The 27,624-nt window shown below is 44.9% G+C and overlaps 1 protein-coding gene across 3 annotated transcripts; it reads right to left on the bottom strand.

Moving 5' to 3' along the window:
• Window positions 1–2,719: 2,719 nt before the first annotated feature.
• Window positions 2,720–27,624, bottom strand: C2H9orf43 (chromosome 2 C9orf43 homolog). Of its 3 annotated transcripts, none has more exons than XM_036178496.1 (14): window positions 27,204–27,623; window positions 21,027–21,179; window positions 20,771–20,915; window positions 14,966–15,020; window positions 13,597–13,697; window positions 11,950–11,983; window positions 10,271–10,446; window positions 9,490–9,637; window positions 9,041–9,128; window positions 8,754–8,803; window positions 8,511–8,559; window positions 5,247–5,344; window positions 4,119–4,188; window positions 2,720–3,912 (listed from the first exon to the last, which is right to left on the bottom strand). In XM_036178496.1, the coding sequence occupies exons 1-14, from the start codon at window positions 27,262–27,264 to the stop codon at window positions 3,683–3,685; spliced, it is 1,458 nt and encodes a 485-aa protein (XP_036034389.1). In that variant the 5' UTR covers window positions 27,265–27,623; the 3' UTR covers window positions 2,720–3,682. The 3 variants fall into 3 exon arrangements, with proteins under 3 accessions (XP_036034389.1, XP_036034390.1, XP_036034392.1); XM_036178497.1 differs by having other exon boundaries at window positions 21,027–21,226; window positions 27,204–27,264; XM_036178499.1 differs by lacking the exon at window positions 4,119–4,188 and having other exon boundaries at window positions 3,799–3,912; window positions 27,204–27,624.

Raw genomic sequence — 27,624 nt, 5'->3', positions numbered from 1 at the left:
GTTTGAGATCAGCCTCAGCTACATAATAATTGATACACCAACCCAAGTACACAGTGAGATCCTGTCTTAAAAGTAAAAAAGCTAGCAAACTGAATCCAAAAACATATAAAAATAGCCATACACTACAGTCAAGTGGCATTATCCCAGGAATGCAGGTTGGTTTAACTGCCAAAAAAAAATCTATAATATAATAATAGAATTAAAAAACAAAAAATATATACTCATTAAAATAGAAAAACAAAAAAATTACAAACTCCAATATTTTTTCACAGTTAAAGAACAAAACAATTCTCAACAAGTTAAGGGTAGTAGAAAAAATCATCTACTAAAGACTTCTATTAAAAGACCCATAGCTAACAACATACTTTGTGGTAAAAGTATCTTTTTTCTCCTAAGATCAACAGTAAGACAAGGATATCTGCTCTCACCACTCTGTCAACACTCTACTAGATGATACAGTTAGACAAAGGACACTAAGGGGCTGGTGAGATGGCTCAGTGGTTAAGGGTACACACTGCTCTTGTGGAGGAAGACTCAAGTTCAGTTCCCAGCTCCTATGTCAGACAGCTCATGACTTCACAGCAGTTGAGGCTGTCTGCACAAGATATGCACAATCTTACCCTGTAGCTGAAAGTTTTCCTGTGTCCCACTCAGTCTGCAGCCGTTCAGACCCAAGTAAACACACAGAGGCTTATATTAATTAACACTGCTCGGCCATTAGCTCAGGCTTCCTACTGAGTAGCTCTTACACTTAAACTCAGCCTATTTCTGTTAATCTATATGTCGCCACATGTTTCATGGCTTTACCTGTGTGCCACTACATGCTGTTCCCTGGACAGCGGGCTGGCACCTCCTGACTCAGCCTTCCTCTTCCCAGAATTCTCCTTGTCTGCTTATCCCACCTATACTTCCTGCCTGGCTACTGGCCAATCAGTGTTTTATTTATCAACCAATCAGAGCAACATACATTCACAGCATGCAGAATGGCATTCCATAGCAGCTTACCGGTACCTTTACATCTTGCTTCTTCTGGCAGTGGCTAGCAGCATCCTCTGCTCTGTCCTTCTCCTTCCCCTCTCTCTAGTTAGAATGTCCCACCTAACCTTATTCTGCCTCACTATTTGGCCAAACAGCTTTATTTATCAACCAATCAGAGCAATACATATTCACAGCATACAGAACATCCCACAGAATTACCCAACTTTTTCTTAAATTTTATTTAATTTATTGTGTATTTGTGGTTTGTAGGTATGAGTGCAGGCAGGTATGAGCCATGTCATACTCAGGGAAGCCAAAGGACAACCTTCAGAAGTCAGTTCTGTCCTTCCACTGTGGGACCAGAGGAACAAGTATGGGTCTTCAGTCTTGCACTGTGAGTACTTTCAACACTGAGCCATCTCACCTGCCCCCAATCCTAACTATCTCAGGATCCAGGAAAAGAGTACAAAACCAGTTCTACTAAGCATGTTTGAGCATGTAAGAATTATAAATCAAGATACCACATACTCTCCTCCTGCTTGATCAGCTGTGGTGCTTTGAATGAGAATGGCCCCATAGGCCCATACATCTGAATATTTGGTCCTTAGTTGGTGGTCCTGTTTGGGAAGGATTAGGAGGTGTGGCCTGGATGGAGGAGGTGTGTCACTGGGGACTGGCTTCGAGGCTTCCAAGGGCTTGCACAATACCCCAGTGCTTTCTCCCTCTCTGCCTCATACTCCCAGATCAAGATGTAAGCTCATAGTGGTTCTTTTGGCCGTGACTTCGCTCCATCATCAAGGACTCTAAGCCCCTGAAACTGTGAGAGCAAACTAAACACTTTGTTCTATAATTCGCCTTGGTCACTGTGTCTTATCACAGTACTAGAAAAGTAGCTAAGACTCCTGTCTATTCTTATGAACTAAGAGTCCATCCTCAGTTAGCCTCCCACTTCCTGAGACGCCACCCCTGACATCCAGTGCAATAGAAGAACCAGCCTAAGTCCATGCGGGGCCCATCCTTCACGTCTCTAGCTCCCATTCTGATCAGTGATACCTGCAGATGCCCCATACCCATGCCCAAGCTCTTGCTGCATGCCCTCTAACCAGCCTCTCTTAACTACCTCAAAGCCAGCAGTACACACATAGATGAAAGGCTCGGGAAAGAGCCTTGCAGAGGCCATGGAAGCAAGCATGAGACCATTTAGACAGAGAATCCTAGGGTTCCAGACACCAGGGGCCAAACACAAAAGAAACGAGACTTCAAGAAGGTATGCTTGGGGGACATTTTAAAAGAAGGTATGCTTGGGGGACATTTTAAAAGAAGGTATGCTTGTCATTGACCTTATAGACTTCTCCTTCCATGAGAAACAATATTAGCTAGAAAAACAAAACAAAGCAACAGCAGGTCTTTCTAAAGTATGTGGTTCAACCCAACCAAGAGCCTTTCTTAACAATACCCCAGGTAGTGGGAACTTAGAGTTTTGCTATATTATATTATATTATATTATATTATATTATATTATATTATATATTATCTTTTTATGCAATTTTGAAATTTTACAGGTTAAAAGATTTCAGGAAGTTTTTTAATAGTAAAGGGTTTTTTTTGTATTCTTTTTTTTTTTTTTTTTTTTTGTTTTTTGAGACAGGGTTTCTCTGTGTAGCTTTGAGCCTTTTCCTGGAACTCACTTGGTAGCCCAGGCTAGCCTCGAACTCACAGAGATTCGCCTGCCTCTGCCTCCCGAGTGCTGGGATTAAAGGTGTGTGCCACCACCGCCCGGCATAGTAAATGTTTTTTAAGGAGTAAACACAATGGAAAAAAAAAAATCCATCCAAAACCAAGTTAGAAGGCTCCTGAGACTTTGGAATTCTGGGTCTTTGTAAACATTGAAATTTCTCTGAAGACTAGATTTCTTAGAAACTAGAAAGTAAGCTCTTCTGAGTTGGAATAAATTCTAGGAAAAGGGAAAGAAAAAGGGAGGAGGGTGTACAAATTAAAAGAGACTAGAGCATACTGAGAAAATACAATGTATGGAGCTTGTTTGAATTCTAATATGAATATGTCAACTATTAAAAAACTTAAGACATGGAAATTTGAATATGCTTGGATATGTGAAATCAAGCAATCAATATTAATTCTGTGGAATGAGATAATTTTTAGATTTTTCACACTTTTCTTTTGGAGATACATACTGAATTACTTGTAGATAAGGTAAACTTTAAGGTGGGAGTACCACAAAGTGACTGCCACCTGATAATGGCGCAGGCCCCATCACCAAAGGAAGCCATCTCAGGAAATGAGAAGAGCATTTAGGGATATTATAGAGGTTCCCATAGCTGAATCCAGCTTCCTGTCACTACAAAGATTTCAGAAAAGAAAGAAAGGGGACCCAGAAAATAGACACAAGGAAGCACTACCTCCTCTCTTCCTGGAAACAGAGCACAAGTCTTTTGATAGAAGGGATTGTGTTTAATCGTGGAAATACTCTGCCCTGGAAATTTTTTCTATATTGAGCAGGATTCGGGCTTTTTTTTCTTGCTCATTTCAGAGGTAAGAAGCAAATGAAGAAATCAGGGTCTCTGAGTCCTGGTCCTGCTGAAGGAATCCAGGGAACAAGTCTCTTTTCTATCCTACGTCCAAGGTTGTTGTCCTCAGAATACCAAGAACTGTTCCAGCTAAGGCTGCCCCATGTGGCGTCTCCAGCCTAGGCATCCAGAGATGCCTCACTCTGTGCCCTAGAAAGACGGTTCTCCTCATCTTCCTCGACATGGGCCTGAAGAATCCTCAGCAGTTTGAGGTCAGGGTTCCAGGTGCCTTTGTCCATACTTCTGGATATACTCCTGGGGCTGCTGCTCTGGCTGGAAGTTATCATTCCCACCATTGTCTCTTTCACATCACCAGTGTCTTCGTAAACTGGCTCATATAATACAGGACCTAAAAGAAGACCCGACCATTAACTGCATGGCTGATTTCTCCCAAATAACAATGACAAGAGGCATTTAGAAAAGACTGGCTCTCTTTAGGACCTCTCCAAAGCATAAGGGCTGTGCTCACACACACCCAATCCCTGTTCCTCCTCCCCAGAAAGTCAGCTGTCCTGGCTAGCACAGAGTCAGCTCTTGCCATTCTCAGGCACTTACTCTCTGGAAAGGCAGAATAGTCTGTGTAGTAGCTTTGGAGGTCATACTCCGATGAGTCCTCTGTGGAAGCCTAAATTCATTGGGGTAAGCAGAAGAAATGTGAATGTGGACCTCAGTAAACTAAAAGAACTTCCTAGGATCCTTTTCTTGGGGAAAGTAACATCTAAGACAGGATAAAGAGCCCCAGAACAAGACTGTATTACACAGTCCTTGCTTTCCAGGCCACTCAGATAAGCCAAGGCCCACTTCTCCCTATTTCTAGAAATCAACCAAGGGAAGCCTGACTCCATAGATGGCTGCCCAGACTGCCACTGCTCTTGTCAAGAAATGTGGTCTATTTTCACACCTGGGAACTGAAATGAAATGCTGGCTTCTTTGACCAATAAATGTTTTAGCTCTAAGTCCATCACTTAAGGAGTGACTAGACAAAAAACAAAAAACAAAACCAACACTGAGAGATGCTCAGCAGTTAAGAGCAAACGTTTGCTCTTGCAGTGTTTAAGTGCCCAGCACCCATATCAGGAAGCAAATCACTATGCACAATTCCAATTCCAGTTCCCAGTGCTCTGGTGCCCTCTTGTGGTCTCTGTGGGCACTGCACATACATGATATACAGTCTCTCTCTCTCTCTCTCTCTCTCTCTCTCTCTCTCTCTCTCTCTCAGAAATAACACACACATAAAATAAATGTATTTTTTAAGATAGAAAGTGACTAATCTGTCAATAAGCACCAATAAATCACATAGAGAGAAATCATAGACGAGAACACAGGCAGCTTGGCTAACAGCTTCCTCCCAGTGGCACCGAGTGATCTCAAGTAGGAGAAGAATGATTGTCCAGCCAACCCAGACTTATTAGAAACAACACATCATGGGCTAGGCATGGTAGCAGGAGCTTATGATTACAGTCCTCTGGAAGCTAAGGCAGGAAGATGAAGTCTGAAGTCATCCTGGGCTACATAGCAAGTTCTAGGCTAGCCTGGGCTACATAACAAGGTCCTGTCTCAAGAAAAAAAAAAAACTGACTAGATCATATCTTCTTGTATTTTGGAGTAGTTTGCTATATAAATTCACAGTAAGAGATTACTGACACTGGACTCCAGCAGAGGCCTTGGGGCATGCACACTTACATGTTTCACAAAGGATTTTTTCTCCTCCTCTTCCTCTTCCTCCTCCTCCTCCTCCTCCAGCTTTTGCTCAGCTTCCTGTACTGATGGGATTATCTGACCTAGTAACAGAAGGTAGGTTCAGTCCTTTCCTTATTGGCATTTCATGTCCCATAGTTGGACTTAGAGTTGACCCCTAGAGTAACTCCCTATTCAGGACAAGATAAGGCCTTAGTGGTAGATGAAAGGGAGTTAGGTCTTCTGAATTCCATTTTTGTCAAGGGATGTCTTTTTTTATAACTGATGTATAAAAAATATTATACATATTTATGAGTTTCCATGAGATGTTTCAAAATATGCATACCCCATGTAAAGCCTTCTGAGTTCTATGATCCTGTTTTACCTAGGTTGTAACCATGTCTGCTAGAGACTAGAAGAGACCCAATGCCAGCACTGGTGGGCCACACAACACTCAGGAGGCAGAGGAAGGTGAATCTCTGTGAGTCTAGTCCTGCTGGGACTACACAGTGAGACCCTGCCTCAAAAAAAAAAAAAAAAGAAAGAAAGAAAGGAAGGAACGAAGGAACGAAGGAAGAAACAAAGAGGAAAAGAGGGCTGGAGAGATGGCTCAGTGGTTAAGAGGACTGGCTGCTCTTCTAGAAGTCCTCAGTTCAATTCCCAGAATACACACTGAAACCCCAGGGGATCCAATGTCTTCTTCTGGCTTCATCTGCACAAGGTCTGCAGATATGTGTGCCAAACATCCATAAACATAAAGTAAAATTTAAATTTAAAAACAGAGAGAGACAGAGACAGACAGAGAGAGAGACAGAGAGAGAGAGAGAGAGAGACAGAGAGAGAGAGACAGAGAGAGAGAGAGAGAGAGAGAGAGAGAGAGAGAGAGAGAGAAGAGAGGCCGGCCCCCTTGTGGCCATTGCTGGAGTGGCAGGCACCAAATGAAGTCCAATCCCTTTATGACTTCTGCCTGAAGCAAAACCATAAAAAGTATTTCAATACCCCTTTGCACATTCAGGGGAAGGTCGTGTCTCTCCCTCTTTCCAAAGAGCTGAAGTGTAATGCTCAATGTATGCCCATCGAAAGGATAGTGAAGTTCATGTTATACAAGGACATTTCCAAAGTCATCAAAGCAGTCTAGGTTTTCAGGAAGAAATGTGTCATCTACATTGAATAAGTAGAACAGATAAAAGCGGGTGGCACAACTGCCCATGTGGGCACTTGCCCCATCAAGGTGTTGTCACCAGACTAGAGCTGATCAGAGACAGCAAAACAATTGTGAAACAAGAAGCCAAGTCTCACCATGTAGGAGAAGCAAGAGCAAACACAAGGGAGGAACAACTGAAACACGCAGGAAGAAAGTGATAGTGCATGTCCCTTGCATTCAAAACCGGTCAATGAAAGAGAAAGACACAGAGACGAGCGACCCAGGACTCCTCCACGAGGTGCGCACTGAACGCCTGCAATGATCAGCAGCAAAAGACCCTGGATCGTGAAGCCAGGCATGGCACCCCTGTCATCCCAGCACTGAGAAGCCAAGGAACCGGGATCAAGAGTTTGAGGTCAGTCAACCTGATCTACCAGTGAGTTTCAGGCCAGCCTGGGCTATGCAGTGAGAGCCTGTCTCCAAAAGGAATCAAGAAGCTGCTAACTCTGTTTCTTTCCATTGCTACCCCTAGTTTGAGAATGTGTCTTGCCCTCCTCTGGGGATACCCCCAACAGACTCATGTTAGTTTCTGAATACAGGCCTTGGGTATTCTTTCACACACACTGTTTTACCAACCACACCCCAAATGCACCCTCCTTTAGACAAACAACTCCCAAGGGTTCTGCTAAACAGAACACTTCGTTGCTCTCAAGCACTGGTTCTCACCCAAGCTTCACACTGGCCACACTGGAAAACTTTAACAGACATTGGGCCCAGATTCCAGAAATTAGGATCTAAAACATGAGAGGTTCAGTCTGGGTGTTAAGTTTTAAAAGCTTCTTGGTTGGCTTCAGTGTACAGTCAGGGTGAACCTACTGACCTGGGACACAAAGGGAAAATATAAGTGCAGAGAGTCTTCTGTAGGCCCCTCTCTCCACATTCTCCCTTAACCCTCACAGCCACACTAAGCCACTACACTAAGCAAGATGCATCTTCACAAGCTACTCTCAATTCCACAAATTCTTTTCCCACATCAGGAACACCACACAGGTTTGCGATCCAATTCACAAATCATCTTTTCTGTAAAGTACATCTCAACTTGGGGAGGACAGGCCACCGCTCAGAGACCATAACTCAAGAGAGGCACACCAGTCACCCAAGCAACACAGCTCTTGTTGGGAGCATCCGGAAGAAGCACCAAAGGGACCAGAAGAGAACTGTGGGCATGATCATCCTAGAGCGGAACTCACCTTGGACAAATCTCCTCCTACCCTGAGCCTCAGCCTCTTCTACTTCCTACATGGAGGTCAGAACCCTTTGTAGACCTTCAGGCTTATGGACAGCACTGACACCAGAAAACACTGGGATGTGAAGCAAAGCAGGAAGACAGCAGCTTTCTGAGGGACATCTCACCTGAGCCCGCTCAGGACCCCAGATTCCACAGCAAATTCTGAGAATTCAGTTGTTTGCAGAGGAAAGCCAGTAATGCCCAGTCTGAGCAAGGCAGAACAATCTTACAAGATTCTAGAAGAGTCTTCCTTGGCCCTTCCTACTCTGCATTCAAGCTGAGAAATGTCAGGCAGGCAATGCTCCATGTATCCCTCAGTCGTATGAGATCAGAGCTCCAAAAAGATAGGTACTGTTCTGGATTTCAACATGAACACCCGTCAAAATGGCTGCCTGTTAGTACAACAGGTTGCTGTTGATACAATGTGTTGATTGCCCACTGAGCCCCAGAACTCTCCAGCTTTTTGTGGGGAAACCAGAGGGCTCTCGAGAGACAGGATCTGTCTAGGTAACCCTCGAACTTCCAATCTTCCCCCTCAGCCTGTGATATACTGGTAGAGGCAGGCATCCCTACACCTTTTTTAAAGCAAGGCCTGAAGAAAACAGAACTATGAGTCAGTCATCTATCAAATGCCCGTGTGAAGCAGACATATATAGCCTAACCTGCTTGTTCAGAACTATTTAGTTCACGGATGACTCGGGGTAGACCTGCCAGGCAGATTGAGCATTTCCAGAACAATTCTGAACGCTGAGAAAAGTGTGTTTGACTGCTGCCCTTCGCTACATCCTGGGATGCTATCACTTGACTAAGCGAAGGGAGGGTTAGAAATGTCACTTACTCATACTGTGCTGGCCCTCAGCATCAATCTGGGCTTTCTTCTTAGCCTCCTGAAACCAACATAAGGAACTGAATTGGGACTTTTGGAAGCAAAGGAAACTTTGGCAAAAAGAAAGAACTTAAAGTGACTACCAGATAGTAATGGCATATCCACAACTGACAGACAGGAAGGACACCTCCTCTTCGGTACCCCTTCCCAGCCCTCGCCGCACCCACATCCAAGAGGCTTCCCCCCCTACTCTACCTGTTTCTTAGTAGAGGTTTTCATCATCCTCTGCTGCTGCTTCCTGAAACCTGGTAAGCAGAGAGGCCAGTTCAGTCCTCCCCGCTGACAGGCCACACCTGCCAGGCTACCGACCGTGACCTGCCCACTCTGGTGACTCTCCTTCCCTGGCCAGGACTAGGCAAGAAGCCGCGCTAAAACCGGGGTCTCCTGGTCTCCACCTGCCCCTGTGTGACTGTGAGTACAACTGAACAGGGACCAAGTGACGTGAGAGCACTGTGCCGTGACAGAGGAGGAAAAGGTGGTACCTGAAGATTCAGGCCCGAAAGACCCTTCCCTTCTCCTCAGGTTGTACTGCAGCTTCCTCAGATGCTCAGGGTACCGCAACGATGGTCTCTGCCAGAAGAAAAAATTAACGAAAAGTTCTTCTGTGGGTCTTTCTTTGCCCCAAGCACATGTATTCACCTAGTCTATAAAGGTGTTCTGAGGAACGGGTGTTCAGCAGTGGCTTTGTACCAAGGTCCGAGGAAGAAGGGAAATGAGTGGGAAACAGAGTCCACGAGACCCAGAGTTGTGCCCCTTGCCCCTCTCCCATACTGGCTTTCACTTCCACACAACCCAGCCCTCCACTCTGCAAAGCCTGGGTCCATAGTGGCAGGGCAGGATGAAGAATGGACAAGATAACCAAGGCTTCCTCTCTTCGAGACAGTGGGCTTGGCCTCCGGTTGGCCTTCACGCTGAGGCACCATGGTCTTACCTGCAGGGTGATGCGGTGTATAGTCAGATACATCTTAGGGGAGATAGCGCTGTCCGGCCGGCTCTTTTCTGTGGGAAGATTCTTTCTCATCTTGGCCAACTCTATCTTCACCTCAGGACTAGTGATGGTTTTCTCATGTGCCAAAAAGCTAAAGGGGACAGAGACATCCAGTCAGCAACTTCCTAGTCAGCTCTTCCCAGAGAGAGGCGCTAAAGAGAAAGAAGAAAGGGCTCAAATCTAAAGAAATGTCCACTTTGGCTCTACAAAGGCTTGCACGGGCCTCCCTCGGTAGCACCTTCCCACTCAACTATGACGACCACAACTGGGTCTATTAAGGGCTAACTCTATGCCAGACTCCTATGCTGTCTTTATACCACTAACCCCTTGCAGTCCCCAAGACATCCTCCTCCTCATTTTGCAGATGAGGAGAGCTAGGTAGACAAAAGCTAAATAAGTTAGCAAGAATTCACAAAGCCAGTTAAGTTTCAATGTGTTATTCAAAGGTTGTCACATTCCAAACCACATACACCATTCTGCCTCCCAAATGGACAAATGTCCATAACTAATCTCTGGGGAAGGGCCAGGAGTTAGAGCCCACATACTATGCTTAGCCAGGAGCCCAATGCTTGGTGAACAGTGTTGGTGACTGTCACCCTGCCTGATTGTAATCCAAACGAGCAGGATCGTAGCTCCTCCCTGTTCTCAAAGCATGGGATCTCACCCTTTCAGCTTCAATAAAAAGCAGGAGTCCGGCCCTCCCCACTGACTCCATGATACTCACCACTCATTCAGTAGATCCCGGGGAAGCATGTCGACTTGGGCCCATAGAGGTATGACTTGGGAACTTAATGGGTCAAAAAAGTGCACTGGGGAGGGAGGAGGCACAATCACGCCTGGACTTCTCGAGTATGCCGATACATACTGTCTTCCAGAGAAATACAGAGACGGCTTGGTTTTCTGGAATAAAAACAAGGCAAGGGCCCTCTGAAAATATTCTCCTCAAGTCTGCTTCTTCCCACCAATATCCCATCCTGATGCCTGCGACTCCTTGTTTCCAGACTATGAGTGTCAATTTGATTGAATTCAAAAAACAAACAAACAAACAAAAACTACGGAGGTGAGGCAGGAGAGATGGCTCAGGGGTTAAGAGCACTGGCTGCTCTTCTAGAGGTGCTGCGTTCAATCCCAGCACCCACGTGGTGGCTCACAACCATCTAGAATAGGATCTGATGCCCTCTTCTGGCATAAAGGTGTACATGCAGAGCACTCATACATAAAATATAAATAAATTAAAAAAAAAAAAACCCTGAGGGCGGCAGGTGACGGGGCTCAGTGGGTAAAAACCCTTGCTGCACAATCTGGACCCCACAATGGAAAGAAAGAATCAGCTCTCAAGAGTTGTCCTCTCATCTCTATACCCATACCATGGTATATATGTTTACACAGGCATGGATAATAACCACAGCTAGTAAAAAAAAAAAAACCACGTTAAAGAGATAGCAAAGCACCCTCTGGGGGTGCCTATAGGGACTCCAGAAATAAGCAGACCATGAGGCCACTGACATATGAGTGGATTAGTCCCTTGATGGGTTCCTAACATGATGGCGTAACTGGAACACAGTAAAGGGGAAGTGGGGCCTGGCCAGCAGCAGTAGGGCAACTGGAGACGGCCCTAGAGGCTCCATCTCCCCTAGCCTCTTCCTGCACCCCCCTGCACCCAGTCTGCCCAGAGTTGAACAGCCTCTGCCACATGCTGTTCCATCCCAACATTCTCCCCAGGCACCTGAGGCCAAGCAACTCTGTGGTGTGAAGCCTCTGAAACTCGAGACAGCATAAATCTTTTCACCTGTGAAGTCACCTGCTCATGTATTTTGGTGGCAGCAACAACTCAAAAATAACACACAGACCTACTTCAAGTTTTCCCGCCTTCTCCTCCATGAAAGACACACGTTTTCCCCTGTTGGCTGTTCCAATGAGATCAAGCCAGGGTCAATTTGCTTTTCTGGCGAGGCCATGCACTTATCCACTAAACAAACTAACAATAACCATCCAATTAGGAGCCAAAGAGAAAGTGGGAATTGGTCAGGGAAGGAAATGGAGCAGGAACTACTTCCGGGGACATAAGATCACATTTACCGTAAAGGCAGGCTTGAGGTTGGGAGCCCAGATCTTAATTACTCCTGGTCCACTGGAATGCTATCCCATCACACTGGGGATTAGCTTTTAACTGACAGGTTAACTGACAGGTTCCCCTTGATAGCCACTGCTTCCTCTTTCCTCTCTTCAAAATATTCCTTACCTTCCTACAGAGACTAGATAGGGAAGGGTCTGAAGACGTCTGTAGCTACTCCGAAAGAAAGGGTTTCCTTTACAGATTTGTGAGACATGGTTGGAAACCCCTCAAAGGAAAAAGCATCAACCTACAGAAGCACTTCACAAGGGACAGAGCATGGAACTCACCTCTCTCGGTTTCTTTCTCTTCTTCCCAGGCCAGCTGGGGAAAAAAAAAAAAAAAAAGTGTCTTTCCAACTGAGCTAGAAATAAGAAAAACCAGCACTCATCCCCAGACATTTTAAATGGAAATGCTAAGGATATTTGTGACTGACAAGCATGGGCATGGCGGGAAGCTACACATTTTCCGTTTCTTTCATTCAACTACCATTCTGTCCCTGGCCAACCTACCTCCATGACTCTTGTACATGAAAGAAAACGAACCTTTATGGCTCTTGTTGGTGACATCACACACACACACACACACACACACACACACACACACACACGCGCGCGCGCGCGCGCGCACAAAGAGAAAGTGGAAAAGAAACTCTTAAGATTGATATAATAATTAATTCAGTCACTTAGCAAGAATTGAAAACATCAGTGATTGTCAATGAAAAGCACCTTTCCTACAGTAGCAGTGCTAACAAGCCTTTGGGCCTTCCCTCTGCTTCCGTGAAAGGCTTAAATGCTGTTCATCCTCTCTCGATGCCCTAGGCCTCAGGGCTGAGATCAAAATTTCATGTCTCACTGAGGGTTCTTATACTCGTTTGTGAGGGAAACCAAACCAAACCAAACCCGAATGTGTTTCTTTGTAAGTGAAAGGTTTTTTTCCATGTATTTATTTCAGGGGCTGGAACTACACATGCCACGGTGCTCTTGGAGGGGTCAGTTGACAGCTAGGAAGAGTCAGTTTTCTCTTTCTACCGTGTGGGTTCCAGGGGTCAAACTCAGGTCACCGGGATTGGTGGAAAGTGTCCTTACCTGCTAAGCCATCTCATGGCTTGTTTATTTTTTCGTTTGTTTGGTTTTTTGTTTGTTTGTTTTTGTTTTTGTTTTTTGTTTCTTTGTTTTTGTTTTTTGAGACAGGGTTTCTCTGTAGGTTTGGAGCCTGTCCTGGATCTCGCTCTGTAGACCAGGCTGGCCTCAAACTCACAGAGATCCACCTGCCTCTGCCTCCCGAGTGCTGGGATTACAGGCATGCGCCATCACCACCCGGCCCAGCACTTGTTTCTTAAACCTCATAACAAATGCAGCCTTGGGAGGAGGAGCAGCAAGATGGCTCAGCGGGTTAAGATGCCTGTCACCAAGCCTGATGAGCTGAGTTTGATCCCTGGGACCCACCTGGTGAAAGGGAAGGAGAGAACCAACTTCTGCAAGTTGTCCTCTGAGTCTCCTAAGTCATCCTGTGACTTCTGCAAGGGCGCTCTGGCATGCTCCCCCAATTAATAACCTAGTATTTGTTTGTTTGAAGTAGAAAGTCATGCCCCAAGGCCAACTACTTCAGCAAGTTGTCTTCCGACCACTACACCTGTGCTGGGGCGCACACATGCATGCATGTACAAATACAACAGAGAAATGTAAATAAACTGGGCTCTCTTGTGTGCTCTTTACTCCCATGGAGAATTCCCAGAGCAGGCATCTCACAGCGTCATTACAACGAAGTCCAGTGTGGTACGAGGCAGAAGCAAACCTGCACCACCTTCTGCCTCTGGCCAGCTGCTGCCTGCAATGAGGTAGCTAAAAGGGAGGTGACAAAAGACTCTGCAGAAGACCACAGGGATTTGAAGAGTGTGGCCATCAAGGCCTCTAAGTTTCAGACAGGATGCTCACCTTATGTTCTTCTCTGTTTCTTCTGGAACCCAGGTTACCACCAAGTTTCCAACATCTTCGGAAAAAGGGAGTTTTGCCTCATTCAGATTCAACACTGAAAGCTAGATAAAGGTGAGCAATGGACTGGTACTGAGCACCAGCAGGAGGCTGGGGCCTCAGACCAAATGCTGCGCTGTCATAGTCACCAAAACATTTGATGATTCAGAAAATTGTTTTTTAAAAACCTCTCCTACATCGGATATCAGTACAAGTGTTTCTCAAGGGGTAGAAGTTTTCAACAATAACATTCCCTGCTTCTCCATGCCATTAGTGTAGAATTTAGGAAGACCCATCTCACATGAGGATGTCTGGAGGTAACCCTACAGGAACTCTACTTATTCTGCCACTCCATAAAAGACTTCGAGTCCCTGCAGGTAATACAACCCACATTTTGGAACTGGGGACATACTGAGCACAGGTCATCAAGGTTTCTTCCTTTAGTTTCACTGTTTCTAATTACAGGAATCCAGGAGTTAACATGCTAATTTCTCCCACCCCTGAGATCAGTCACACAGCACTAGGACTCAAAGAAATCCTATGAACCATCTAGCCTATATAATGAGACCCTGTCTTAAAAAAAAAAGGAGAGAGGAGAGAGGAAAAAACAGGACAGAAAATACCAGAATACTTCCCCTCTGGTGAAGGGAAAGATTATTTTATGCTCTTTTTTACTGCAAAATCTAACGTTATTTTTAGTTGGCATATAAAATAATGGGTTTCATTATGACCTTTTCATACATGTATATAAAATCCATGTCTAACCATGGATCACAGTTTTTAAAGTCAGAGTCATCAGACTAGATGGCCTTAAGGCCAATTTTAAGCCTGACATTTCAGCAATTTGAATTCTCTGTTTATGAAATGAGAATGTTTACTTAAAAGCTGAGCATGTTCTATATAAGGACAGAGAGAAAATCTTCACCTATGCCAAACATTCACAGATCACTCCCATGTGTCTGGGGTTTCTAAAGACAATGTAGTATATGGAGCTGTTAGCACAGAGCCAGCCTATCATCACACAGTAAGGACAGCTCTTACCCTTCTCATTCCATGATGCTGGGGTTGGAGAGACAGTTCAGGGAATAAGACCCAGGCCCAATGCCCAGCACCCAGATGGTGACTCACGACCATCTGTAACTCCACCTTCAGGGGATCCAATGCCTCTTCAGGCTTTGGAAGGTACCAGGCATACACGTGGGTCACAGACATATAGGCAAAACAACTGTATACCGAGAATAAAAATTTTCTTAAAAGAATAATGTCAAAAGCAAAATATTCCCACTAATGAAGAGAACATATAGAGGAATTAGCATTTAAAATTGTGACTTACTGTGGGGGGACTAGACAGGCTAGTTACACCTTTGCCACGTAAAGCCTTCGGAGACCTGGAAGACATGAGTTCCAAGTATGAAACAGGGTCCAAGAGGAAAAAGCTAATGGAATAGCAAAGTTCATGCTCTGAAGAAAACCCATCTACTTACTACGAAGGCCCAGGATTTAATACTAATCAAATAAACACAGGTACCCTACACGGACATTGTATACTTCACTTTATAACTAGGTATCTCATCAAACTCAATGCATAGCCTATGCCTCTCTATAGGAAAATGAGTACAGCACCTTAAACAACAGTGTATTATGGGCCAGCAAGATGGCTCAAGGGTAAAAGCACTTTCTGTGCAAGCCTGGTAGCCTAACCTTGATCCCTGATCCCCACACTGGAAAGACAGAACCCACTCCCAAAAAACAGTCCTCCGACCTCCACATGTGCAGTGTCATGCCCACATGCTTGTATTCACACACACATACACACACACACACACACACACACACACACACACACACACACACATACACACACACACACATCAAGTAAAGACAATTTCCTTAGGTTTATTAAGGCTGGGCACAGAGGTCCATGCCTTTCATCTTAGCAATTGGGAGGCAGAAGGAAGCAGACCTTTGTGATTCAAGGCTAGCCAGAGCTGCATAATAAGACCCTGTCCCAAAAAAAAAAAAAAAAAAAAAAAAAGACGAGAGAGACAGAGAGATAGAGAACCTGTAATGTTTTCATATCATTTGTTCCTTATTTTTAAGACATATTACTTAAAAATAAGTTTCTTAATTTTAAGAAAGAGTAATATGGAGGTATGCAAACAAAGACTCCATTCATCCTGACTTATGAAGTCTCACATGAGAGACCTTACTTTCCACTGGTATTTTCTACAGTTAAGCCTTACCTCTGAGCCCACATCATTCCTGCTCTGTGTTCCAAACTCTCAAAGAATGTCCTCTCACTTTCAGGCCCCAGTCCTATAGTTTTTTGGTTTTGGTTTTGGTTTTGGTTTTGGTTTTTTGAGACAGGGTTTCTTCGTGTAGTTTTGGTGCCTGTCCTGGATCTCGCTCTTGTAGCCTAGGCTGGCCTCAAACTCACAGAGATCTGTCTGGTTCTGCCTCCCAAGTACTGGGATTAAAGGTGTGCACTACTGCTGCCCAGCTCTATAGTTTAGAATTTTCTCCCTGCCAGCTTCCCACATGCAAGCTGCTCTAATTTCAGGGCTGGGGATCAATGTTCCCTGTGCAGATGACAGGGCTCTAGGTTAGGAAATCTTTCCTGTGCTTCCATAGCCTGGAACAGCAGGTCACTCCACACTGGACACCCCGGACTGCTGGTATCTTTGCCTCCCCAGCTGTAGTGAGCCACAAGAATATATTACAGAGATTCAGCTGTATATTAAAGCTATACTTTGACCAGCCAAGGGTCTGTCAAAAGGCCAGCCATTTATTATAAATATTTGATGCTAACTAGCCTTTAATATTTCAGTGTCTTCTGTTGTGAAATTCTTGCGTGCCCAAATATTTCCAGACTATTTGGCTAACAGTTCAGCTCCCCAGACCTGCTGAACTTCTAGGTAACTAACTCCCCGACTGAGCCTAGGAGACAAGCTGGCTGGAGATGCAGAGCTTTGCAAATGATGCCTTGAGGCCTAGTGGCTCTCCAGAGCAATTGACTGAGAACAAAAGAGGTAGCAGGTAGGGTGGAGGAACATTCCTGAGTGGGCAGAGAACTGCCTGGCCAGAGAGAAAAGAAGCAGGCATTTTCTGTAGACAGAGAGAAGGGCATGACCAAAGAGAAGAAAAGAACACAGAGGTAATGTAGATGGTAAGACAAAACTCTTGAGCCAGGAGTAGAAAGCAAGTAGGCTGGAGGGAGAAGAAACAGGACGAAGACAACGTGGGAAGCATAAGAGCTTAGTCGTCAGCAGGACTATGAGAGGGAACCAGATGCAACTGAAGCTAGGGAGACGGGATTTTACCCCAGAGAAATCAAGTAGACAGAAAAGGAGCTGGTGCATCCAGAGTTATTCCTGCCCTGTATGCCCAATGGAGCTGTAGCTGTATTGATAGAATTGTGTCTTAGAGGAATAAAGTTAGCAGACATAAGAGCATAGTGTACGTAGGTTTTTTTCTTCCCTCAGATATCCTATGCCAGACGTAGCAAAATCCCCGGGAACCATTGGTATTCAATATCCAGCTAAGATGAAAGCCTTTGAGTACAGACACTGTCTTATTTCCATGAGATAAACAAAACCCTGTTGTATCCCCAGAACCTAGCCTGGTGACCCCCACTAAAAACCTATCTGTGAACTGCATTTGTGACTAAACAAATGATGCTGTGACTCCTACTTTTAAAAGGGCTTCAAGGCCAGGCGGTGGTGGCGCACACCTTTAATCCCAGCACTCAGGAGGCAGAGGCAGGCAGATCAATGTGAGTTTGAGGCCAGCCTGGTCTACAATGCGAGTTCCAGGAAAGGCGCAAAACTACACAGAGAAACCCTGTCTCGAAAAAAAAAAAAAAGGGGGGGGGGGGGGGGGAGGGGGCTTCGAGTGCAGGTGAGCAAATGAGCAAAGAGGATGTAGGACTGGAACACATCCATAAGCATGGCAGCAGGAGCCATCACTGCTGGAAGAACTGGGAAGAATTAGCGCACAGGGTAAGAGCGAAAACTCAACCTTGACAGTGGAGGACGGCACGTTCACTCATTCACCAGAAAGCTGAACTTCCACTCTGTACCATGCACTGCTGGAGACACAGAGGAGCAGAGCACTAGGCTAGCCTGGGCCTCTGGAGGGGCAGCCAGCGCTCTGAACCATTCCTCCAGCTCTCCAGCTCCCAGCACTGACATTCTAAAGATGGGATTCTGTGAAGTGGTGGCCCTGCCCTCACTCCCAAAGCCATACCTGTAGTAACGTCTATAAGGTTGACTGACTGACTGTGATTGTGGAGAGGTGGCGTGTCACAGACCCAGAACCAAACTCTCTTGACTGTCTTTCATTCCTTTATAACCATTTGTTGTTCGGCTCCTCTGTGTCTGACCTAACACGCTATAACCATCAGGTGAAACCTTTTGAGATGTATTAACAGATCATTAGTTTTCACCCACCCGAGAGCTAAGTAAGAATGTCATTATGTAGCATCTGAGACCTGTAACAGAGAGCTCCCCTACTTTGCTGTAACCTCTGTGTTTCAGGCCAAGGTCACTCAGATTTGGCTCAAGAATGAATGATTTTATATTTCCTTTTGTTGTGGTCGTTTGAGACAGGGTTTCTCTGTGCAGTTTTGTGCCTTTCCTGGAACTCACTCTGTAGACCAGGCTGGCCTTGAACTCACAGAGATCTACCTGCTTCTGCCTCCTGAGTGCTGGGATTAAACTGGGTTCCACCATGCCCAGTTTGCATTCCCTCGAAGTGAGAGTTGAGTTTTGCGGCAACAAGACAAACAAATGAATAAAAGACTTCTCAGAGCAGGATGAGAGGCAAAAGAGGCCAAGTCAAATGATGGTCCAGGTGCATACAGGAACTTTTAAATAAGGTGCTCATCTCTGTGAAAAAGCAATTCTTCAGTTCAAACGAGAGGACAAGGAAGAACTAGCTGCAGGAGCATCTAAGGCAACGTTCTCAAGTGGGCAACTCTGGTCGTGTGGTCCATCCCCATCCCCGTCCCATCCCCCGTCCCTCTCCCCCCCCCCCCCTGCCCCCCATCCCCCCCAAATCTAAACACATGGATGGATTTGAGGTTGTCACAGTTGCAGGTGAGGTGGTACTGGCTTGCAGTGGGTAGACAGCAATGAAGATCAGCGACCAATGACACACAGCACAGACCCCAATAATAACCATCTGGCCCTAAGTGTCAGCAATGGTGGGCTGCAAAACACCAGTCTAGGGAGCAAACTGTAGGTGCCTGAGCTGTGGGGTGGGAAGTGTGGAGGATGTGACAGACAGAAAGGACAATATGGCTGGAACCTACTGAACAAGAAGGAGAGACACAGAAGGTGAGGTCCATCAGGAATGCAGGATCTCCTGTGGCAGTCTAAGACTCCAGGGATTTAATGAAGCAGAGCAGGGGGAAGGGAGCCTTTAAGGTTGGGAAGACCACATGGGCAAAGTGTTAGAGACAGCAAGCCACCATCGAAAAGCCAGGAAAAGTTGACATCAGAGAGCGAGGACCATGGCCAGAGAGGAGTGCAGCAGAGTCAACAGCTCTAGGATGAGCAGATTCGGGGGCTGAAGAGATGGCTCAGTGGTTAAGAGGACGGACTGCCCTCCCAGGGGTCCTGAGTTCAATTCCCAGCAACCACATGGTGGCTCACAACCATCTGTAATGAGATCTGGTGCCCTCTTCTGGCCTGCAGTCATACATGCTGTATACATTAAAAAAAAAAAAAAAAAAGAATGAGCAGATTCGGAGGAATGGATTGAGTGAGGAGATGGACAAAGCATTTAGTCCTAGTGTCAGAGAAGAGGCAAGAGAGCAGAAGCCCACACTCAAGGTGGACCAGCGCAAGCAGTCTAGGACAGGGGAGGAGGTGGACAGCAAGAACACAGAAGGAACAGATGGCATGGGAGCTGGCTGCTGAGGGGGCTACCTGCAGAACGGACACATGTGCCCTAATGGGAGCGGACGTGTGCCTGTGTGCAGACGTGGGCCCAGTGCAGGTCCTGGCTGGATGCTGATGCTGCTTTCCCAGGGCTCGGGTCCTAGAGAAGCAGACAGTAGTCCTAGTCCCTCCTACACTCCCCCAAGGCTAAGAAAAATCACCAGCTTGCTTACATGGACTAGAGAAAAGAAACCACTTCAAGGGCAGCCATTAGTGCTTGGACTCTGGGCAGCGAGGTCTTTGGATTTTAAAAGCTGAGGTTTCCACAGAACTGCAATTTCATGGTTCAGCAAAATTGGGTGCCTAGACTTTGCAAGAGATTAAACAAAAAAGCCACTAGGCGCTTACAAGTAGTTTTACATCTAAAACCAAAAAAATAAGACAACATGAACCAGGCACATGCCTTTAATCCCAGCACGTGGGAAGCAGAGACAGGTAGATTGCTGTGAGTTCAAGACTAGCCTGATCTATTTAGTGAGTTCTAGGACAGCTGAGACTATGAAGAGACATTGTCAAGAAAAAAGAAAGAAAAGGGAGGCAGGCAGGCAGGCAGCACGTGTGGCCGCTGTTCTCTGGTGACCTTCAGAAGCTGATAGTCACCCCATTAGCAGCCAAGTTGTTGTGCCCCAAACCTAAAATTCATTTGCTGAGTTTCTAACCCCAGTACTTTTGAATGTGACCATACTCAGAGAGAGATTCTTTAAAGAGATAACTAAAATGAAATGAGGTCCTGTGGGTGGGTGGGTCCTTATCCAATAACATCAGCCCAGGAGAGGGGCCTAGGAAAAAATACGAACTCCTTGATCTCAGACTTCTTGCCTGCAGAATTCTGTGCCGTTGAATTTCATTAGTTAAACCACCCAGGCATCGGTCTTCACCTGGCAAACCACCACAGCCCCACTTGCTCTGCTCCTAGAACACACGTGTGGCTCTTTCCTTTGGACTCTCCTCTCCCTGTTTACTACTCACTTAACTTTGCATATGTTCCATCTTGCTGTTTTGTTTTTGGTAACTGGGGATCAAACTCAAAGCCTCCTAGGTGCTGAGCAAAGAGGTCTTACCACTGAGCTACATCTCCAGCCCTCAGTATTTTCTTTCAAATCCTTCCTTCTCAGAGTCATCTGTGTGGATGAGAAAAACGCACACCTAGGGTTTGGAGACACAGTTTGCTAAGGAAAGATAGCGCGATCACTTACCTGCCATGACGCCTGCAGGTTGGTTTCCACAGTAAAGACCGCTCCTTAGGGAAGGTAAATTCTGATTGCGGTCGCTGAACCACCCTCTGCTTGGACCACAAGCAGGTGTCAGTGATATTTACAATGGTGAGTGTCGGGAGTTTATCTGAGAAATTGGACCACAATAAAACATGTAACCTGCTGCCTGCGGAAAGGGAACCAAACAAAAACAGGATAAGGACTGGGTGAAGAAGACACCAGAGGCTAGCCAACACACCTTCAACTTCCCGGGAAGATTTGCTGGATGAATCCAAGATCCTAGGATGGCCCCTCTCAATCCGTCGGAGGGATGTCCAGCATTGTGGATGTTGACAAACTGCCGAGCCACAGGTGGTTTCGTCCCACTGGTCCTCATTTGGCAAGTTCATAGCTATGAATGGTTTAAGACAAAACCCAATCTTGCAGCATTTTAGCCTTCTGGAAAATTAGCAGCCACACATTTAGGGGTTATTATTTTTATACATTAGACAGCCATGCAGTCCAGATCTCAATTTGAAATGAAATCATAAACTATCTCTCGAACCCATCTGAGTAAATACTGGTCACACACAAAAACAGAGAACTGAAAAACAAGCAAATGTGAAAACAGTATAAGGTCAAAGGCAAGGTGGGGAGACAGTCTTCCCAAGCCCTTCTAATTGGCCCTCTACAGCCGAGTGAGTGACTGGAGACTTTCCCACTCTGCCTCAGTCTCTCGTCTGTAAAATGACAAGTCTGTTTCAGGAACTACAATAGTTAGTTTACAGACATTCAAAACCTTGCTATGGCCAGCCGTGGTGGTGCACACCTTAAATCCCAGCACTCAGGAGGCAAATGGAGGTGGATCTCTGTGAGTTTGGGGCCAGCCTGGTCTACATAGTGAGACCCTGTCATCTCAAAGAAGAGAAAACAAACAAAAAAAGTTGTTCAAATAATTCAAAATAAGTATCAGAGCCAAATGCTCATACATGTAATCCCAGCATCCCAGGAAGCTGAGGTAAGAGGGTTACTAGGAATCTGAAGTCAACCTAGGCTACATAACATGTTATGAGCCATCTTTGGCTATAGTGTAGGATCTTTGTCTCAAACAAACAGAAGCAGGGCCAGGGAAAGGGTTCAGTGAGTGTTTGCCAGCAAGCCTAACAATATGAGTTTGATGATCCCCCAAAACCCACATGGTGGGAGGAGAGAACTGACTCCTGCAAGCCGTCCTCTGGCCTCCATACATACACACATTATGTATGCAGACAGAACAAATCATAAGCATTAATAATGTAAAAAACAAAACAAAACAAAACAGGACTGGGGAGCTGACTCCATGGCTGTGGAAATACAAGCCTGAGGACATGAGTTCAGCTCCACAGCACCCACATAACAGCCAGGCATGACACTGTACATCTATAACCCCATCAGTGCTGGGGGGCGGGGCACGGCTCCCAGGGCTTGTTGGCCAGCTAGTCTAACTGCACCAGCCATCTGCAAGTTCAGTGAGAGACCCTGTTTCAAGAAATAAGGGGGAGGAGTGATTAAGGAAGACACTCAGTGTTGACTTTGGCATCTATATACATCTGTATGGTCAAACATACCTGCACACACATGCACATTACACACATATACACAATGAAAAAGTAATATCAGCATCATTTCCTTATCCCCTTCATTTATCATTACAAAATGCCACCATCTTTGAAAATTACAACCAGTAGAGACAGGCGTACAACTTTAATTCTAGCATTCTAGGAGGAAGAGGCAGATGGATCTCTATGAATTCAAGGCCAGAATAATCTACATCACAAGTTTCAGGCCAGCCAAGGATATATAGTGAGACTCCCATCTCAAAAAGAAACCAACAATAAAAACTTAAAAGTAATGAAATCACAGAAGTGCTATTTAGGTGACTCAAGGCTTTAGAAGGCATTTATCACTTTTCAAAATGCTATGATCATCAGGAAATACCCCTGCCCATGAATGGCCTAGCTCTGACTGCAGATCAGACCACTGACTTGTCATCTACTGGCTGTGTGCCCTTGACCAAGTAACCTCACCCTTCTCAGGCCATTTCCTGATAAAAGAGAGTGGGGATCCTACATAAGATTGTAAGAGGGCTGGAGAGCTGGCTCAGCAGTTAGGAGAAATGGCTGCTCTTCCAGGGAACCTGGGTTTAATTCCCAGCACCCACATGATGGTTCACAACCTTGTATAAAGCCAGTTCCAAAGGGTTGTACATCCTCTTCTGACCTACACACACACACACACACACACACACACACACACACACACACACACACACACATATCAACAATCCAAGAAAAGGAGAGGGGACTAACAGGGCACACGTGATCTGAAGGAGGAAATGGGGAAAATGAGGGGCTCTGACTAGGAAGCGGGGGAGATAAACACTGAAAGAAGAAGGGTGATAAGATAGCAGTAGGATTCTGAAAAAGTCATAAGGAATCATCCTTTTTTTTTTGTCTTTTTTTTGGGGGGGGTGGGCGGGGGCTGTTTCAAGACAAGGTTTCTCTGTGTTATCTCTGGCTATCCTGGATTCTCACTCTGTAGATCAGGCTGGCCTCGAACTCACAGAGATCAGCCTGCCTCTGCCTCGTGAGTGCTGGAATTAAAGGCACGCAGCACCATGCCCAGCAGGAATTAAACTTTTAACTATCTACCTAAAAATCCCTATAATTCATGTAAGTCAGTATATAAATAGATATATAGTGTTAAAGTGCAGATTTTCCCATCTGGGCTGAGAATGCACCCTCGGAGAGCCACAGACCATCAACCCAAAATCACAACAATTGGGTATGAGCGGCCCTCTTATTAGTTGTTGGTCAGGGTTGTCCAAGAAACTCCCAAAACAATATAGGCTATTGCTATTGTCCTCGGCTGCCCTCCAAAGGTGGAAGCTAAGTCCCTATGACTGAAGACATAATACACTTCAGACACAGGGCTCAGATTCACCTGAAAGCCAGAGGTGCCATGAAAGCTTCCAAAGGAGAGAAGCAACCAATGCTGCCTATGAGCCACATCAATGACTGACGTGGTACCATAACTCTAAGTGTGAAATTAGAGGCATGCATATCTTGGTGGTAACCAACAGCTCTCTAATAAGACTTAAGACCCACTTAACAAGTGAGTAACCATGCCTGGCACTGGAAATCTTGTCAACTACCTAGGGCTAGGGAAGTCATGGATCTTAGAGGAAAACCTACCAATTTACTAAACCAGCATAATCCCTAACTATACTCTAAATATTTGTCCTTATACCCACAGATAACTGTAGTTCTCACCCCTCAGAAGGAAACTTCTCTTTGCAACAGACAGAGACCATTACAGAAAACTACATCCAATCAAAATGCAGAGTTAAAGAGCCCAGTCCCAGCTGGTACATCTACAATACAATTCCCATACCTAAGGCTCAGGGACCATTGTGGAAGAGGGGGCCAGAGGAACAGGGATTTTGCTGTGAGATTGTATCTCCTAGAAATGTCAGAAGCTGGAATGGTGGTGGAACACGCCTTTAATCCTAGCTCTCAGGAGGCAGAGGCAGGTGGAGGGAACTCTGTGAGTTCGAGGCCAGCCTGGTCTACAAAGTGGGTTCCTAGGACAACCAGAGCTGTTACACAGAGAAACCCTGTCTCCAAAACAAACAAACAAACAAATGTCAGAAATGTTGTGGAATATTATTTTAACTGGGCAAAGACATGTTACATTTGTTCAAGCTGCTGAATATTACTTTAATGATGTACGGATGTGTTACAATTATTTGTGCTGCATTTGTTTCATTATATAAAGATGTTTTGCATTGTTTCACCTTGCCTGTCTAAGGTACCTTATTGGTCTAATAAAAAGTTGAACAGCCAGTAGCTAGGCAGGAGAGGGATAGGTGGCGCTGGTGGGCAGAGAGAATAAATAGGAGGAGAAATCTAAATAAGAGGACCAGGGAGAAAGAGAGGGACACACCCAGGGCCAGAAGCCGGGCAGCCACCAGCCAGACATGAGAAGCAGTGAAAGGAAGCCATACAGAAGGAAGAAAGGTAAAAAGCCCCGAGGCAAAAGGTAGATAAAGAGAAACAGGTTAAATTAAAAGAGGTAGCTAGAAATGAGCCTAAGCTAGGCCAAGCATTCATAACTAATAAGGAGTCTCCATGTCAAGATTTGGGAGCTGGTTGGTGGCCCAAAAAAGAAAGCCTGGTACCCAGAAGCTATACCCACGAAGTCCCACCAACATGACTGTCTAAACATGAGCTGAACAAAGACAACATTAATAGACATGCTATCAGACAAGGAGAAACTCGCATGAGGTCTCAAGCCTAGACAAAGAACCACATTCAACTAAGGAGTGAGGAGATCTGAAGAAATAGTCTACCCAAGGAAGAGCATACCAATTGGTTATTCAGTACCAAATGGTCAGCCCTGAAAACATATAAATAACATTATCCAGACTGAGCAGATTGTATTTATGTGTGTATAAGGGTATATATGTATTTATACACACATACATACACACACACACACACATACACACACACACAATGTTACACACACGTATATGTATCAAAGAAAAAGAGGTCATGAACTTGAAAAAGAGAAGGGGGCTTACATGAAAGAGTGTGGAGGAAGGAAAAGGAAGGGGAAATGATGTAATTATATTATGATCTCAAAAAATAAAATTATTTTTTTACATTGTAGGAGCATACATACATATATATGTATATACATAAAACAAAGAAAAAAGGGCAAATTTAAAAGAGAACAGGGGGCTACATGGGAAGTTTTGAGAGAAGAAAGGGAAGGGGGAAATGATGTAATTATATTATGATCTCAAAAAATTTTAAACTATTTTTATAAAATTGTAGAAGCATGGCCAGGCATGGTGGCACATGCCTTTAATCCCAGGCCTGGGGAGGCAGAGAGAGGCAGGCAGATCTCTGTGAGTTCAAGGCCAACCTGGTCTACAGAGCAAGTTCCAGGACAGCCAGAGATACACAGAGAAACAAACAAAACAAAGCAAAAATTGTAAAAGTATCAAATAAGATACAATTTTTTATGTATGACATATAACAAGTGCTTCATAAATATTATCAGGCTTTGCCTTCAGTAGCTAAAAGCATTTGGAAGGCAAAGCATGAGGACCTGAATTCAAATGCCCAGAACCCATAGGAAGCCAGGCACAGTAGCACATCTACAATCCCTTTGCTCCTACCATAAACTAGAAAGCAGAGCTTTGAGAATCTCTTGAAGCTTATGGACTAACAAGCCTGGCAGATGATGGTGTAAACAGCAAAAAGAAGATCCTGTCTTAAGGTAGAAGGCAAAGACCAACACTTAAGTTCTGACCTACATAGCAGCATGGCATGTGAATATCCATACTCATACACACATAAGTACATACATTATACACACACACACATAAATTATACTAAAAATAAATATTATCAATCCCCCTTTTAAAATGTTTTGCAGTCCCTACAACTACCTTATTCCTTTTAACATATAATTGCATTTTATTCATTTATTTTGTGGGCACAGGTGCCATGGTACACATGTGAGGGTCAGCAGGAGCTCATTCTTTCGTGAGTCCAGAGACTGCTCAGGTCTTGGTACAAAGTGTCTTTACGCACAGAGGCATCTCACCGGTCTCCTTATTAATTAATAGTTTTCAAGGACACTGTCAATTTCCTCTTCTAGTCAACACATTTATTGACTACCAAATATGTGAGAGAACCTGTTTGGGGCCGGGAGAACAGCAATAAACAAACTCCCTCTTCTAAACAGCTTATAATTTAAATCAGAAATACGAAACTATTAGCCTGGGTTGCACCTAGTCTATGACTTATTTAGCTTGGCAAGCATTTTGAGCCAGTATCTTGAAACTGAAATGGTCCATAATATTCACATTTCTGGTTTCTCTCCCAGATCAAGATGTCTGACAAGACCTGTTCCAGCTAAATAGCGGCTGGGACTAAGCCTTATGATGTCTTTAAACCAGGCAGGCCTGTTCTAAGGGCAAAGCTCTTTCCACGACAACAATCCCTCAGCGCCATTCATCATCCTATTTGCCTTGTGGGTGGGTGGGTTGTGGATTTTTTTTCCCCTCCCAATAGGGAAATATTTCTTTGTAATTGTGTCTCCATGCAAAGTAGGAAAACAAATCTTGGAACATATTTTAAGAAAAGGAAGAAAGAGAGAGAGAGAGAGAGAGAGAGAGAGAGAGAGACTCCAACATTAGTTCTCAGTAAGAATTTTTCTGTATTTAATACAAAAGTTACGTAACTTAAAACGCCATTGGAAATGTAAAATTCCGTAATGATTTTGATGGAGAATATGTACGATGAATTACTCAATGAATTAAGAAATACAACTTTAACACGGGTTTTTGAATGAGAATGCGAATACGATGCATTATTCTTACAATCAGCTGCTTCTCGCCCTTTCAGTACAGGACCAGTCCAGACTGAGCCCCGAAGTCTCATCAGGCGTGTCTCGATATCGCCAGTATCACAGCTGTCCTAATAAAATAGTTAGCATTAAAACAAGCAAACAAAGTTTTAGATAACATTCATCCTCAATACGATTATCACAAAGTTGTGAGAGGAATAAGATTAAAGATGGACATCGGCGAAGTAAAATTGAAAGAAAATCTCCATTGAGTTCCGAGCCAAAAAGAAAAAAAAAGTGAGGGACTCAAGTGTCAGTGGTCCGCAACTGCGCGGGTTAGAGGCAGATCCCAAAGCGCTCTGTTCTGCGCCACTAGGGACAACGCTGAGATTGCGAAAACGCTCCGAGGCTTTGGCCCCCTCCACCTCTCCCAGAAGGCCCCGCCCATCTCGTCC

The sequence above is a fragment of the Onychomys torridus genome, chromosome 2 (assembly GCF_903995425.1).
Source record: "Onychomys torridus chromosome 2, mOncTor1.1, whole genome shotgun sequence".
In the NCBI taxonomy this organism is placed as follows: domain Eukaryota; kingdom Metazoa; phylum Chordata; class Mammalia; order Rodentia; family Cricetidae; genus Onychomys; species Onychomys torridus.
Note: the sequence above shows the minus strand (reverse complement) of the source record. Positions and strands in the feature narration are given on the sequence as shown.